The 13,860-nt window shown below is 37.9% G+C and overlaps 1 protein-coding gene across 2 annotated transcripts in view; it reads left to right on the forward strand.

The window, feature by feature from the left end:
* The first annotated feature begins 2,712 nt into the window (after nt 1-2,712).
* Nucleotides 2,713-13,860, forward strand: part of LOC6730936 (hemicentin-2) — a 79,309-nt gene continuing 68,161 nt past the window's right edge. The window contains exons 1-2 of one of the 2 annotated variants that reach the window (XM_039298527.2): nt 2,713-2,926; nt 3,774-4,123. In XM_039298527.2, the coding sequence (XP_039154461.1) occupies nt 4,030-4,123 (94 nt within the window). In that variant the 5' untranslated portion in view covers nt 2,713-2,926; nt 3,774-4,029. The remainder of the gene's footprint in view (nt 2,927-3,773; nt 4,124-13,860) is intronic. The other variant, XM_016179523.3, reaches the window with a different exon arrangement.

Below are 13,860 nucleotides of genomic sequence, written 5' to 3' on the forward strand. Positions count from 1 at the left end.
GACTGGAGACAGAAGACTGCAGGCAAGAGACTAAAGACAGGAGACTGAAGACAGGAGACTTGAGACTGAAGACTGGTACTTGAGACAAGCGATTTAAGTGCACATCTAACTATGCAGGCGAAAAGATAGTTTCCAGTATTATTTCGAGAATATACTATGAATAAGCAAAGAAATTATTTTTGAATAATTTTTAAATATTATTAACAATTCTTCTTCTGAAACACTTGAGTGTAGCGCTTTGTATTTGTTTGTATTTTTTGTCTTTTAAGCCGCTTTATTTTACTTCTTTTTCGGACTTCTTGAACTTGACTGACAGGGCTGTTCCATCTCACTCACTCATAGTACTTACCTCTCTTTCTCTCTCACCTGGCAAACCTGAACCCCTCGCCCTCACTTCTTACCAATTTTTGTTACATGGAGTGAGTGCAACAAGAAGTGGTAGGCAAAAGGAGAATAAGAAGGTAAAAAACAAGAAGTGGCTTAGGTAGAAGAATTGCTCCTTCTCTCTCTCTCTCTCTCTCTCTCTCTCTCATCTTCCACTTTATTTCGTTTTCTTCGTGGATATTCTTATTGTACCTTTTCTTGTTGTTGTCTTGTTTACTACCTGCTTTTATTTTTTGTTTTCATCTTATACTCCTACAACTTTACTTATTTTTTATTCTTTTTTTTTATATATGTATTAACCCTAATCTACTTGTAATTCAAGCAGTCTTCAAAACCGCAGATCATGTTGGGGATTCTTAATTTTGCCCGCCAGTTTCTTTTTCAAACTCAACTCCTTCATCCTAATCTTCATGTGATTCTGAAAATGTTTTTCCCAATTAAGAGTTGGGTTTCAGAAAGGCTTCCTCTTCTAATCCTCGCTTTTCAGAAGAAGAATTGGTTTCATGGAGAAGAGTTGTAGTTGTCATATATAAAGCTACGGAAGTATAAAAATGTTTGTCCCCATGAAATATACATATTTTAACCCAAATTTATGGCGATTAATATGCAAGGAAAATAATGTTAAGGAAATTACCAGGATCTACGAGAAACCAGCCACATTAAGCAGGGGATAGGGATAATTAAGCTGGATTTTCGTGTGCTCCTAGTGAGCGAAGTGTGGGGGCGGGTGGGCGTGTTGTCTAGTCGGTTTTTCACCTGAGGGATATGGGGGCGGGGCCCAGCCCTCCCAGAGGTCATTTGTATGCGTCTTTAGTAGCGGGACATGTCCGGCGTTTTATGATGAGGAGAAATCGCCTCGGGGCCCAAATCAAAAATTCAATAAACATTGAGCAGCGGACGAGAACAGACAGAACGAGCAGAAAATCTGTTTTAAAATTATTTACCATTCTTGGGCTGCTTGTAAGTCCTATGCATTCATTATGCAAAGCGCGTGGCCTGACTCCAAAATAAAAATATTGAATATGCAGAGCCACTTTCAGCTGCTCACAAACAAAGCGGAAAAAATCAATCATTCGCGGTATTTCTAAAAAAAAAAAGAAAAAAACTCTTAATAACATGAAGATTTAGTGCTACTGTTTGGGTAAATTATAACAATAGCGTTAAATACATTTACTGATTTCAGTGGTTAATCTAGATACTATCTATACTATACTATTTATATGTACGATCGAGATAATTCTTATTTGAAAGTACAACAAAGTTTAAATTATCTTTAACCTGGCTCGTGGGTGTGGTCATATAAAAGTCTAAGAAAGGTTTAAGCTGGCTAGTGTCGTAGCAGCGAGGTTTTCGTCTCGCATATAACGTGTTTTTATGGAAAACGGGTTTACTTGAGGTGTGGAAGCGGAGGTCTCTTCACAAAATCTTAAGATAACTGGTTTAATGTAGATCGCTACAGGGGGTGCGAAAGAGATGGTCATAGATATGTGCGAACTTAACGAAGTTTACTTGCCTTCAAGCTCGAACTTGTTGCATGTACACTATCGCCGCACCTTTCGCACCTCTTTTATACGCGTTACTCGTAGAGTTACAGGGTATACCAGGTTCGTAGAGCAGTATGTAACAAGCAGAAGGAAGATGAAATTACACGAGCTGAGTGAGGTATCTGATAGTCGGGGAAGTCGGCTATACCATTCCTTCTCTCTTGCTTAAACCCAACTTGTTGCTGGCTTTTCTTAGTTTTATTTTTCTTGACTAATTTCCCGACTGGTTTTTCTTGTTGGCCACAGAAACGAGTTTTCTTGGAAAAAGGCACTCAAAACCTCTAGCAAAATGCAACATGTTGCTAAAGGCAAGTTGAATTTCCATGCAAAATTGCTTCTATTCGTTGCTGCTTGGGGCTCATTTTCACCATTTGGGTCCGTTACCAACGAAAAATATATATATAAAATATATAAATCCGCAAACAATCTTTTTAAAACAAAATTGAACAGTTTTGATAACCAAAATGGTTATACTTCTCTATTTATCTATTGGCCCTTAATTTAACTATAAATGTAACCATAATGCTGGTAACTAAAACTTAAAAATAATTTTAAAATAATTTTAAATTTATTGGTTTTTTTTCGGCCTAAAATACATGCCTAAAATATTAAGGGAAACCTTTCTTATTTGTTTTCTGAACATAATCCAACTTAAGAGAAATGGCGGTATTATGTTCTCTTAATAAATGTCGAGTCGAACATGTTAGCTTAACTTAACAGCGCTGTTAACGGCTCTCTTCGAACGTGTTCGACTCGAACTTGTGCGGACTGTGTGTGGAACTTGAATTTTGCGGCTGCGGCTCAAATTTTCGTTTCTCTTTCTCTGTGTGTTTTCCCATTTCGGATCGAACGCTTCGTGGAAAAGTGAGTGCGCGTTGTCTGAATTTCCCGCCGCGTTTTTCGTCGATTTCCGCGTGTGTGCGAACAACAACTCAGCAGCAGCAACAACAACAGTCCCAAATTATTGGGTAAAACGCAGAAAATATACTACATTTGAGGTATAAATTAAAATTTATACAAAATAACTGTGCAAAGTGTGTGTGTGTGGTTTGAGTGGCAGCGAAAGACCAAAAGCAGCGGAATACAAAACCAAAACAATGCAAGCAAGCAACAATAAATACTAAATAATGGATTTATTTCGAAAAAACAACAGTTAAAACTTTAAGAAAAGGAAACGAAGCTAAGATAAATAAGAAAAAACGCAGCATCTGCGTCATCTCTATCTCGCTCCCTCCCTCCCGTTCCATCCAAGATCTCTGACGATCGCTCTGTCCCCCTCGCACGCGCACACCTTTACCGATTTACCTGGGAAACAGGTTTAGCGTCCATTTCGTGTGCATGTGTATGTGTGCGTGTGATTGTGTGCTAACGTGTATTGGTGTGTTTCTTGGAAACCTTTTAAGTGATTTTCTTGCCTGCTCAAAAGTACAACAAAAGCAATAAAAACATGTTGCAACTCTAAAGCAACAACAAGCACGAAAAAGTGTGAAGCATAAATGCAGTTATAACTGTGAAAAAGGAGAGGTAGATAAAGGTGAAGCGAAGATATGGATAAATGCGATGAAAAAGAAAACTTGAAAAAAAACCTGTTACATTTGTTTCTAAATCTCTAGCATCAACAAAAATGATATTAATAATATCAAATATATAAATAATTAGTGCAAACTTATAAAAAACAATGGATTATATTTTAAAGGAAGTAGTGATAATACAACAACTGCCATAAGGACATGGATTATAAATAACCAATAAAATACGAGAATGCCCGAGGAACCACATACAACATCTTAACCCCACAAAGCCGAGCAATTTCTAATCAACATCACCATTCTTAACCCTTTTCAGTTGTTCTTCTTCGTTTTCGGCTTCAAAGTTCAAAGTTTCGTGTGCAATAAATAATAAAATACTATATCGTCGAACGCATAAAAACATTTACCAACGCAATGGAGCGTTGCAACAAAAACAGTAACTGCGAATCGGAATAAGAAGTCCAGCAAAAGTAGCAAAAATTGTTTTTGCAAAGGGAATTGGAAGTAACACCCGAAGATAAGCAAAAACAGCAAAAAACACATACAAAATATATTCAAAATATAGTCACAAAATGAGGCGAAAAACTGCCATGAAAGGGACGGCAATAGTCAATAGCAGGAGTGCGAGGAGAGCAGCAACGACTATGTGCAACTTTTTTCTCATCGGTGAGTTTACTTATTCGTTTGATAAGAAGCTTTTTGTTTGCAATACAGTTATATATAATTGCTAAGAAGATTACACAGCTTTTCTCGAAACTTAATATATCTAAAGGGGGGTTATCACTGAGTTCATTTGCTTATCAGCAAGATTGATAGCTCCCGATAAATAAATCCCAATCTATATTCGCTGCTCACCCTTTGTGTTCGGCACACGCATATCACAAATCAATTAAAAGTTTCGGTTCCGCCCTTGACATCCCCTGCTTATGACAGCTCCCCTTTTTCCGCAATTTTCCTCCGGCGTTTTCCCCCTGTTTTTCCAAGTCGCTTTTTCTGTTGTCACCTTGCGACGTCACTTTAGTTTTTTGTTGATCTAGGTTGTTGCAGCTTGACGTCAGCGTAAAGTTTTTTATCTGCTGCCCAAGCCTCCCCAATTTTCCACGCAATTTTCCGCACCGACCTCCTTTGTTGGATTCTGTCAATTGGCAGCATTTACTAGGAAGATATTGAATGGGAAGCTAAAGTACAGTCGATATTCCATTAAAAAAACTGGTTCACCAAGTATTTACTATGTCTGTATCAGTCTTAAAGAAATAAGTATCGCCTTAATTAAAAATTCTGGCATAATTTTCCACTTTCCAGATGCTCCGCATCAGTTGGGAAATGCTGTTATTATGCAAGAATATTTACTGTGCCACAAATAAAGGGCGCAAAACCGGGGGGACACACTGGGATAAGTATAGGAAAACTTTAGTTTGGCACGCTTCGGCAAAGTTTTTCCCTCCTCACACATAATGCTTTGCTTACAAAATGCTTTTTAATACTTAAAGAACCCCTGGAAAAGCCGGCAAAGGGGCTAAATTTAAATGTGAATTATATCCACTCAATCGGGCAAATCGGTCAAGGGAAGTAGAAAAGGGGAGCAGCAGTTCCTTTATTAATTTGTCTGCGATTAGTTGGGGTTAGTCCCCCTGAGTTTTTCACCCCCTCAAAAGATATATTGCACCATTAACTTTATGGCGCTCTGCGCGTTTTCAGCTCGTGTTTTTTGTGTGTGCAATCAGTTAATAAACAAAACGTGTTGATTTGACATCTTAATTGGGCCTTTGACACGCGTTTTCCAACGCTTTTATACGAACTACTCGTAAAAGTCGACTTTGAAGCTTTAACTGTCAACGCCTCCGACCGAAAGACAAAAAATAAAAACCAGAAATCAATGAACTCTCTGTGGAGGCTTTTTAGGCATGAAGCTTCTGGGGAATTGCTCCACTCGGGGGCATTATTAGATTTGATGACAGTGGCCAAGAGGGAATTGACACTTAAAGCAGGCGGGGATCGGAGGGATCAGACATTAAAAACGCATTAAAAGATTAGCGAACGAGGAATGGTGGAAAACTTAAGACCTTTGGCCGCTTAGGATAATAATTACTTGGTAATGGCAAATAGGATGAACTAATAACCTTAGCGGCTTCGTACATATAATTAAATATTTTAAAAATATTTAAAGGTGCCATTTTCACAACATAATTTATTTTTAGCCCAGTCTTGTGTCTTTTTCCTACACCATCTACTTGATTGTCAACACATTTATCCTGTTGATCCTTGAAGTGCATTCCAATTTGGCTGAGTTTTCCTTGGAAAATTCCCGCTGCCTCTGTGCGTACAGTAAAATGCTCAAGGAGCAGCACAGGATATTGCTTAAGAAGTGCTCGAAAGGCAGTTTGCAACAATTTGTGTGCGTCTCCTTCGGTTTTTATGTTTATTTCGCCTGCCTTTGGTTTTTATTTTCGTCTGTCTACCTGCTAACTGTCGCCCTTTTCCTTTATTTTCATGCCGCTTTCCCTTTGAGTTTTCCACATTCATTTCATTTCCTGGCTTTTCCAAATGCCTGCGCTCCTAAAACTTCCCCTTCCCCGCCATTTTCCCACTTTCCCCTCCGTGTTTTTAGCGCGTGAATTATGATTGTGGCTTAGTTTTTCTCACTTTTCCGGAGTTGTTATTGTCCCTGTTTTTTTTTTTTGGCTGCCGTCATATCATTTTCCACACATACACACACACACACTAGCGCACACTTGCTGCAAAAATATCTGCAACTGCTGCAACTTTGAAATTAAAATAAATTAAACAAATATTTTGTTTGTTTCAAACATTTTTTACGTGCAAAATTCAGCGACGTGTGCGGAAATGGGTTGCCCCAAAAAATAAAAAAAGAGCGAAAGAAAGAGAAGGGTGCAGAAAGAGACAGGTGGCGCAGAGGCTGGCAACAGATGCGGTGGAAATGAGAAGCGCTTTTCCTGCAGAGGAAAATTTATCTATATGCACAATTTGCATTTGCAAAATCAAAGCTGGATTCCACAGGAAAGTGGAAAAGAGGAGAGACGGCCAGAGGCATTGGCTACAAAGGGGATTTCAGTTCAGATACAATAAATTGGTTTAGCCAGCTGGAACTTTGTTGTCCGTTGTGGCAATATTGATACTTAGAGGGTTGGGTTTAAATAAACAAAAGAAATGACAAACTAAAGTTGAAATGTGTTTTGGGCATTCCAGCAAATTATGGCAGTTATTTTGTGCACAAAGAGGCAGTTTGTAAAGGCATTAAAATCAATGCAGGCAGGAATTTGAAACAAGTTCTATAGCTTGAGAACTAATACTGTGTATTCCAAGTTTGGAATTTAAAAAGTGGCCCACATTTAGTTTATATTTCCACGAATTTCAATCTAAACCCATGGAATCGGCCACATCTTTTTTGCCCCTCTGCAAATCCCCCAAAGTTTTATTTTGGCAGAACTAAAAAAAAATAAAAGAGTACCCCTTTTTGTTTTGATGCTTTGGCATATGGAATTTATAACTCGCAAGCGGAGAATTTATATCTCTCGGTTCGTGTATCTGTAGTCATGTTTATGCACTCCATATTTACCCCTTTTTTTTTTTTGAGGTGGGTGGCGGATTTAAACTCGCAGCTGTTTAAACAACTTCCATACGCAGCCGAAATGCAGTCAGAAATCGCCAACATACAAATGATGTTGCTCGCCGCGGGTCGAAGACAATAAAATAGTGAATAAATATTATAATAAAAATTCAATAACATTCGCTGACTGATGACGAAGCAGTTGGGTTTTATTGTGTTTAAGCCGCCGAGTGACCTCGTCATTGGTTTCGCTTACAGAAAAATTTTCACCAGCATTTGCAGAAAATAAATATTTTTCTAAACTTTTGTACTTTTTGAATCGACATGGCAATGATTTTTATAGTTTTTGTCGCACCAAGCCAATTTTGCTCGTCGCTTTGACGATTGCAGCATGTGAAAAATTAATTTCTGTAAATATTTGCATGAAGCGTTGATAGAAAAGCGCTTTTGAATTTCAATTAATGCTGAATAATCTCTGTAATGGTGTTCTGCATTCCACACAAGCTGCAGGTTTGCAGTCACCAAAGTTGACCAGCAGCTACTGACTCAACACACAGCTTATGAATATTAATTGATTTATCCATTGTTTTTTTCGCGTTCTACATTTTTTTTATTTATTTATTTATTTATTTTGCATTCCGCATGCGATTAAAGTCGCTGGCAAGACGACGACGCGTGACGTGATGGCATTTCTTGACCAGCTCCACGGCGATTGTCATGCCTGAATAACCGTGCCCCAACCTCACCCAGAGATCCCCTCACCTGTCTCACCTTTTGCTAATTGCCTTGGCTACTGGAATTGGAATCGGGCGAACCTGTCTTCGAGACACTTTGGATCATTAGCATGGCTTGTGTTTTGGGTACTTGATGATGCCAATAGCCGTTCTGCAGCTCTGCTCAGTTTCTATGCGAAATTCTTGATTAGATGGCAGCGTTGCGTGTTTTTGCTCAAAGCCATGGTATTAATGCTTTTCTTTTTGCCTCTGAATGTTAATTTTCTTGGCCAAAAGGATGTTGCGCATTTTTAAGCTCTTTAAGCATGCAAAAAGTTCACTATCAGTTGACAAAAAATATTATGAAAATATTAGAAAAAAGAAATAAATAACCCCTTTTTGTGATTATTCCACATAAATTTGAAACTTTTATTCTGTTTATCAATAAACAAAATATGTTTGAGTGCGAGCTTGCCTTTTGAAGAGCATTTTTCATTCGCCCACGTTGTGGGTTCTTTTCAATGTTTGTTTTTTTCTGGATTTTGCAATACTTATTCCGTACCCTTTCAGCACTTTTTTCCACTCGTCTCTTTTTTTTCTTTGCTCATGCTGTTTTTATTTATATATATAATTCTTTCTTTAACTGCTTCAATCTTTCTTTGGCTTCTGTTTGCCGCTTTCTGCTTTCAGTTCTCCTTTTTGCCTTTTGTTGGCTTCTTTATTGGGGATTGCTTTTCGCTTCTTCGCTTTCAAATGAGCGCCGCGCAGAGAGAAAATCAGAAAATTGCAAAGGCTGGTTGCTTGGTGGCAGAAATGAAGGGGCAGGCTGCTCTAATTTGTATGCGTAACATGTCAAAAATCGTAGTGGTCAATACACTGATTGCTTTTGCATGTATCTGTATATTTATCTGGATCTGGATCCGTATCTATATCTGCTTTGGGTATCTCTGCGCCATCGGAGTATCTCACACTGAGCAAACATATCTGAGTATCTTTTTTTGGCCGCTCGCACGTTTCATGTTTCGCTGATAAATTTATGGCTGACTGTTTTTCGCCACCGGTTTTTTTCCCCTTGATTGGAGTTAGCGGGTTAAGTGGACTTGGGGTTTAAGGGGCGAAAAAGGCTGGTTTCAGGTTGAAGAAGGTTGAGTGTCTATGGGGAAGTTGGTCAAGTCTAGATCAACTGGGATGAGCTTTAAATGAGGAGGGTCTATCGGTTTATTCCACTGTAAAGTACTTAAGAAATTAAAAAGAATAAATCTTAGCACTGAGAATACCGCAGCTTCACTTATAGGTTGCTTTAAATTTTAAATAATTTTAAATAATTCATCCTCAAATAAATACATTTCTATATTTAAGTCACCCCTATTTGGAAATAAGTCTTTAATAATATTACCATAAAATACTTTTGAAATGCGCAATCCGCCTAAATAAATAGATTAATTAGACCGCATCCAAATGTTTCGATTTCGCAGCCTGCAGGCAACTAAACCTTAACCCTCGGCAACCCCCGTCTGGCTAAAACCTCATAATGATCGTTTAGCACTCGAATTTGTTCAAATCGCCGCAGAACAGGGAAAAGAACAACAAAGGCGGTGGAAAATGTGTAAACTTTTCCCAATGGATTGCAACCCCTGGTGGAAAATTGAAGACACCGAAATCAGTGCATCCCTTAACCCACTCCACCCCCCAAAGAAGCGCAAAATGCAATCCCCTTTGCTTCAATCCAATCCAATCCTATGCCTTTGTTACTTTTGCCGGGTTTCTCAAGCATATCAATTCGCTTTTTTAGGGTTGTGCAGCTGGCTGAAAAGAGCAGGGGGTGCCAGCGATGGGTTAAGGGGGCTAGGTGGGTTAAGGGGTGTCCCCGTTTCGGTATCCGTCTGAGAAAAATGCAAAGCAACATTGTAGAAATTACGCAAAATGAACTGTGAAAACCTTTTTTTGTGAAACGCATTTCGTTGCCAACGTTCAAGTCGTCACACATAGGGGTTAAAACTCCTCCACCACCCCCGCCCCCTTTCGACACGCCCATTACGAATGGGGAATGGAATATAAAATTTTACGCTATGCAAAACATTTTTCTAATCAAACATTCCATTTCATTTGCTCAATCGAGAAGAAGAGGGGTAGGATTTATCCTAAGGGTGGCTGTGTTTCAAGGGTTTTTGTCTTTGGCCACAGTTGAAGTTTTAATTTCGTCTCAAGTGTAAAAAACCCATTTGAAAACAGGCTGTGCCGACTGTCATTCGGATGGGAAAAGCATCCCTCGTAATGCTCATTTGTCCGACAGAAATTAAGACTCGGTGAAAATATTTCAACAAATAATAAATTCTTAAACTGGAAATTAAAATTAAAAAAATAGAAAGGTTGGGCTATAAATTTGCAACCCCCACGAAACGAATCGAATCGATCTGGCAACCCCCAGAAGTGTTTTTATTAATTTCACTTTGCACTCGGAATATTTATATTTTATTTTTATGCATTGCACAAAATTGATTTCACTACGGAATCAAACAGAAAACACAAACGGGGAAAGCGGCAAGTAAAGATTGCTGGAAATGGTGGAAAAAAACCTGCGGGAAAAGTGTAAAAAATTGCATTTGCTTATTTCCATTTTTAATCATTTCGCCAATATTTTTTCTATCCATTGTTTGTCGTCTGCATTTATTATATAACACTCATTGCACTCTCTGGACTCCAGCAACCACCCTTGCCACGATTTATTTTTAAATTTCTGCATTAAACTGGCAAAAAATGTGTATTTTTATTGAGTTTCAGTGAAGCGCATGAAATGGCAATAAAAGTCTATGAATGGGATAAAAACCCAGCTCTATGCCCGCTCTTTTTCACTTGATCATTTTTGAATTATAAATGGAAATACAGAGCAATGTGCGTTTAATTAAAAACTCTAAAGTTTCCTTAATCAGCGGGTGGATGTGGGGGGTGAGTTCAAGTTGGGGGGTTAAATTAATCCGCAAGACGCGGAAGAACAATAAGAATACGAAAATGGTGGGTGGGAGAAAAGTTTGCCTCGATAAATTAAAGATGAATTATGAATGCGTTAAATAATTGCTGCTCAGCTGGGTTTAAAGATCAAAATGATTAATGTAAATTATGTGCCGGATCAAATTTCAATTTATGATTACGACGCCAAACTTAGATGGCAATTATCTCCTTTAATTATGTTCATCTTGTTGTGTAACTTGTGCAACTTAATATTTAAATGTAATATCCAGTGTTGATTTGCGCTTCTGCACATTTAATTTAGAAAATATATAAATATATAATATATAATCACCTGTCAAGCGTAAAATGCGCTGACAAGTGATGGCTGCTCGAGTATCAGATTCTTAAAAAAAAGTTAAGCCAGAAAAAATACAAATAAAATAAGGAGAGCAAATAAAGCGCACTGAATTCAATTGACAACCAAGAAAAAAAATCAATTTCCAGTGAAAATGTATGCGAAACATTTTTTTCGGCGCCAATTTGACTTGGTCTTCGCCCTTATTTCCCAGCCCTGATTTTCCCCCCGCCTTTGTCTGGCCATGAAAATGCGCTTGTAATAATAACTTCGTCGGGGGGAGGGGGAGTTGGGGAAATTCGGGTTGGCTTTGCGGCCATAGAAAGCTAAATTCAAGGACAAACAAACAGAATGTGAAGTCAAACAGTTTCTTTTCTTTTTGCTGCTTACTAAAACCCCCGCGTTCCACTGATTTTCCATCGCTTTTCGGGCTAACAAACATTTTCTCCTTCGGGCTGCAGAGCAGGCATAACTCTGCTTAGAAGTACAAGGCTGTATTTTCCTGCCCGCTTTTTTCTTGCTTAAGTAATTTTCATTACACTAAACTCAAGGCAGGGAAAATGCACTTGAAAGAAAATAACTATGGGCGCCAAACTTAATAGCAATAAGAAAAAATATATGTTAAATATAATCATAGAAACACACTACATAAGTTTACAAGCTGCTCCTGAAAATGGTTAGCTTTATTTTTCCAGTGTATTGCCCCCAAAAATCGTGGTAAATGTTCTAGCAGGCTAAATAAATTTGGGAATGGCTTGGCATAGGGAATTTCAGTTTCAGCAAAGGCAGCAATAAATTTTAAAGACGCCTCCAGGGCAATTTTAAAGCCTAATTTCCATTTTGGGCTGGGTGTTCCTGGGTCTGCAGGTGAATGGAGAGGTGTTTTGGGGGCAGGTCTAATCTAAGTTGAAAAACTTTTGCCTACCTTGAGCGAAAGTCTGAGAAATGGAGAGGAACTACTTTGCGTAATTATGTCAATTGCCATTAGGGAAATGTTTTTTGGGGGCCAAAATACCCTTAAACCTGCTATTTAAACACCCCTCTTTGGCAGTCATCGATATGTTCGCCTCGCATTTTCCCTCCCGCGTTTGCCTGTCTGTGTGTTTTGTCCTTTGATTTCCATCTATTCGAGGAATATGTCTTTGTCTGCTTTTCCGACTAGAATGCTTGGGGGGGATTGTTTTCGTGGGCTTTGGGTTGGGAGTTGAGGACTGAGGGTGCCCGCTAACCAGCATAATCCTTAACACTTCAAGGACGAAGAGGGTACAACGAGAAATCGCTGTTGCGTGCCCAAAGACATTCCAGCCAAAATACGCTTAACTAGTGCCGCAAAATCAATCAAAAGTCAGTTTACGATAGCTAGGGATTCGAAGGGATGAGATAATGGGGGTTGATGTGGCAGGGATAAGCGAAGTGAAGCCTGATTAACAAACATGCCGCCAAAACGTTTGTCATTAATTTTGCACATAATTGAAAATTGATTACACACGCGTGGAAAATATCAAAAAGACTGAGAAAATATTCACTAAATTAAAAATAAAAGCTACCTTTAAGCATAGCACGTTTTTTTTTTTTTGGTTTTTTGCGGCAAAAGCTTATTAAATATGAATTAATTTCAATTAATTTGTCATTTGTGATGGTGATGTGCAGCACTATAATCGCATATGATTTTCTGTTGATATCTAGAGGGGTACTTGTGTTAATTGGTTACTTGCCAATTTAAGTTGATTTAAATCAAGCAGATTGTTGTATAGTTTGTGACATGGTTGCGAGCAAAGTACATTAGCCTTAGATCATTTTAGAAAATATTTTGGTTTTAGGGTATCTATTAGGTCGCATTTGCTTTTCAAACAGCAGTCAGGTTAAATTTCATAAATAAAATGCATTTTAATTAATTTTGCACAATTTGATGCGTTTGTCAGAGGCTGTGAATGCCCTCAACTCACCATTCAAGCCCACTTTTATGTGTTTGTCAATGTTTACATAAATATTTAATAGACCAGATAAATTTCAATGAATTGACTTTGCAACAGACACTTTAGCCATTTTAATGCCAGACATAAGCAAATTAATTTATTTATTTGCAAAGATAAAAGTTTGCCTAGTTTGTTTGCCAATTATATATACATATATATTTACCATGCTATAGGGATATTCCCCGCTTTTATTTGCCCATAATGCGTGTTTATTTTGCTTGTTTAATTATAACTAAAAATCTATCGAAAGTATGTCCTTTTTTTGTTCCTCGCACAGAGAATAATTCAATTATGCGAGCTGAAACTGGCCTAAAGAAAGAATTTGGCAATTATTCATAGAAATTCCGTATTCGTTGCCTGAATTTTTCTGTTTTTGCGCTGGTTTAAACAGGGAAAAGCCGAAATTAAGTGAATTTTTTATGCATAAAATAATTGCCAAAGGCTTTAAAGATTTGTGTGAATATTTAATGAACGTGCAGTGCACATTCAAGGTTTTATTGGGGCAAATGAGTGGCTAAAAGCATTTAACAAAATCTTTAAATGGCAATTATGTGTGTTTTAACTATTTTTCAAAGCTATTATAAAATTTAATTTTTTTCAAATTTAATGTAAATGTTTCTGTGGCAAGATAATTGCAACAAAATGGCTGGCTACTTTTATTAGTGGTTTTACTGCAAATCATAAAAAAACTTGCGCTATATTGCTAATTTATTCATTGTTGGTGGATTTTTTACGCCCCAGCGACAAGGGGAGTATAAAAAGCGAAGAATTTTACACTTCGCAGCCAGCGAAATGATAAATAAACAAACCGCAATACTAGAAATTCTACACCATTGTTTATT

The sequence above is a fragment of the Drosophila simulans genome, chromosome 2L (genome assembly GCF_016746395.2).
Source record: "Drosophila simulans strain w501 chromosome 2L, Prin_Dsim_3.1, whole genome shotgun sequence".
In the NCBI taxonomy this organism is placed as follows: domain Eukaryota; kingdom Metazoa; phylum Arthropoda; class Insecta; order Diptera; family Drosophilidae; genus Drosophila; species Drosophila simulans.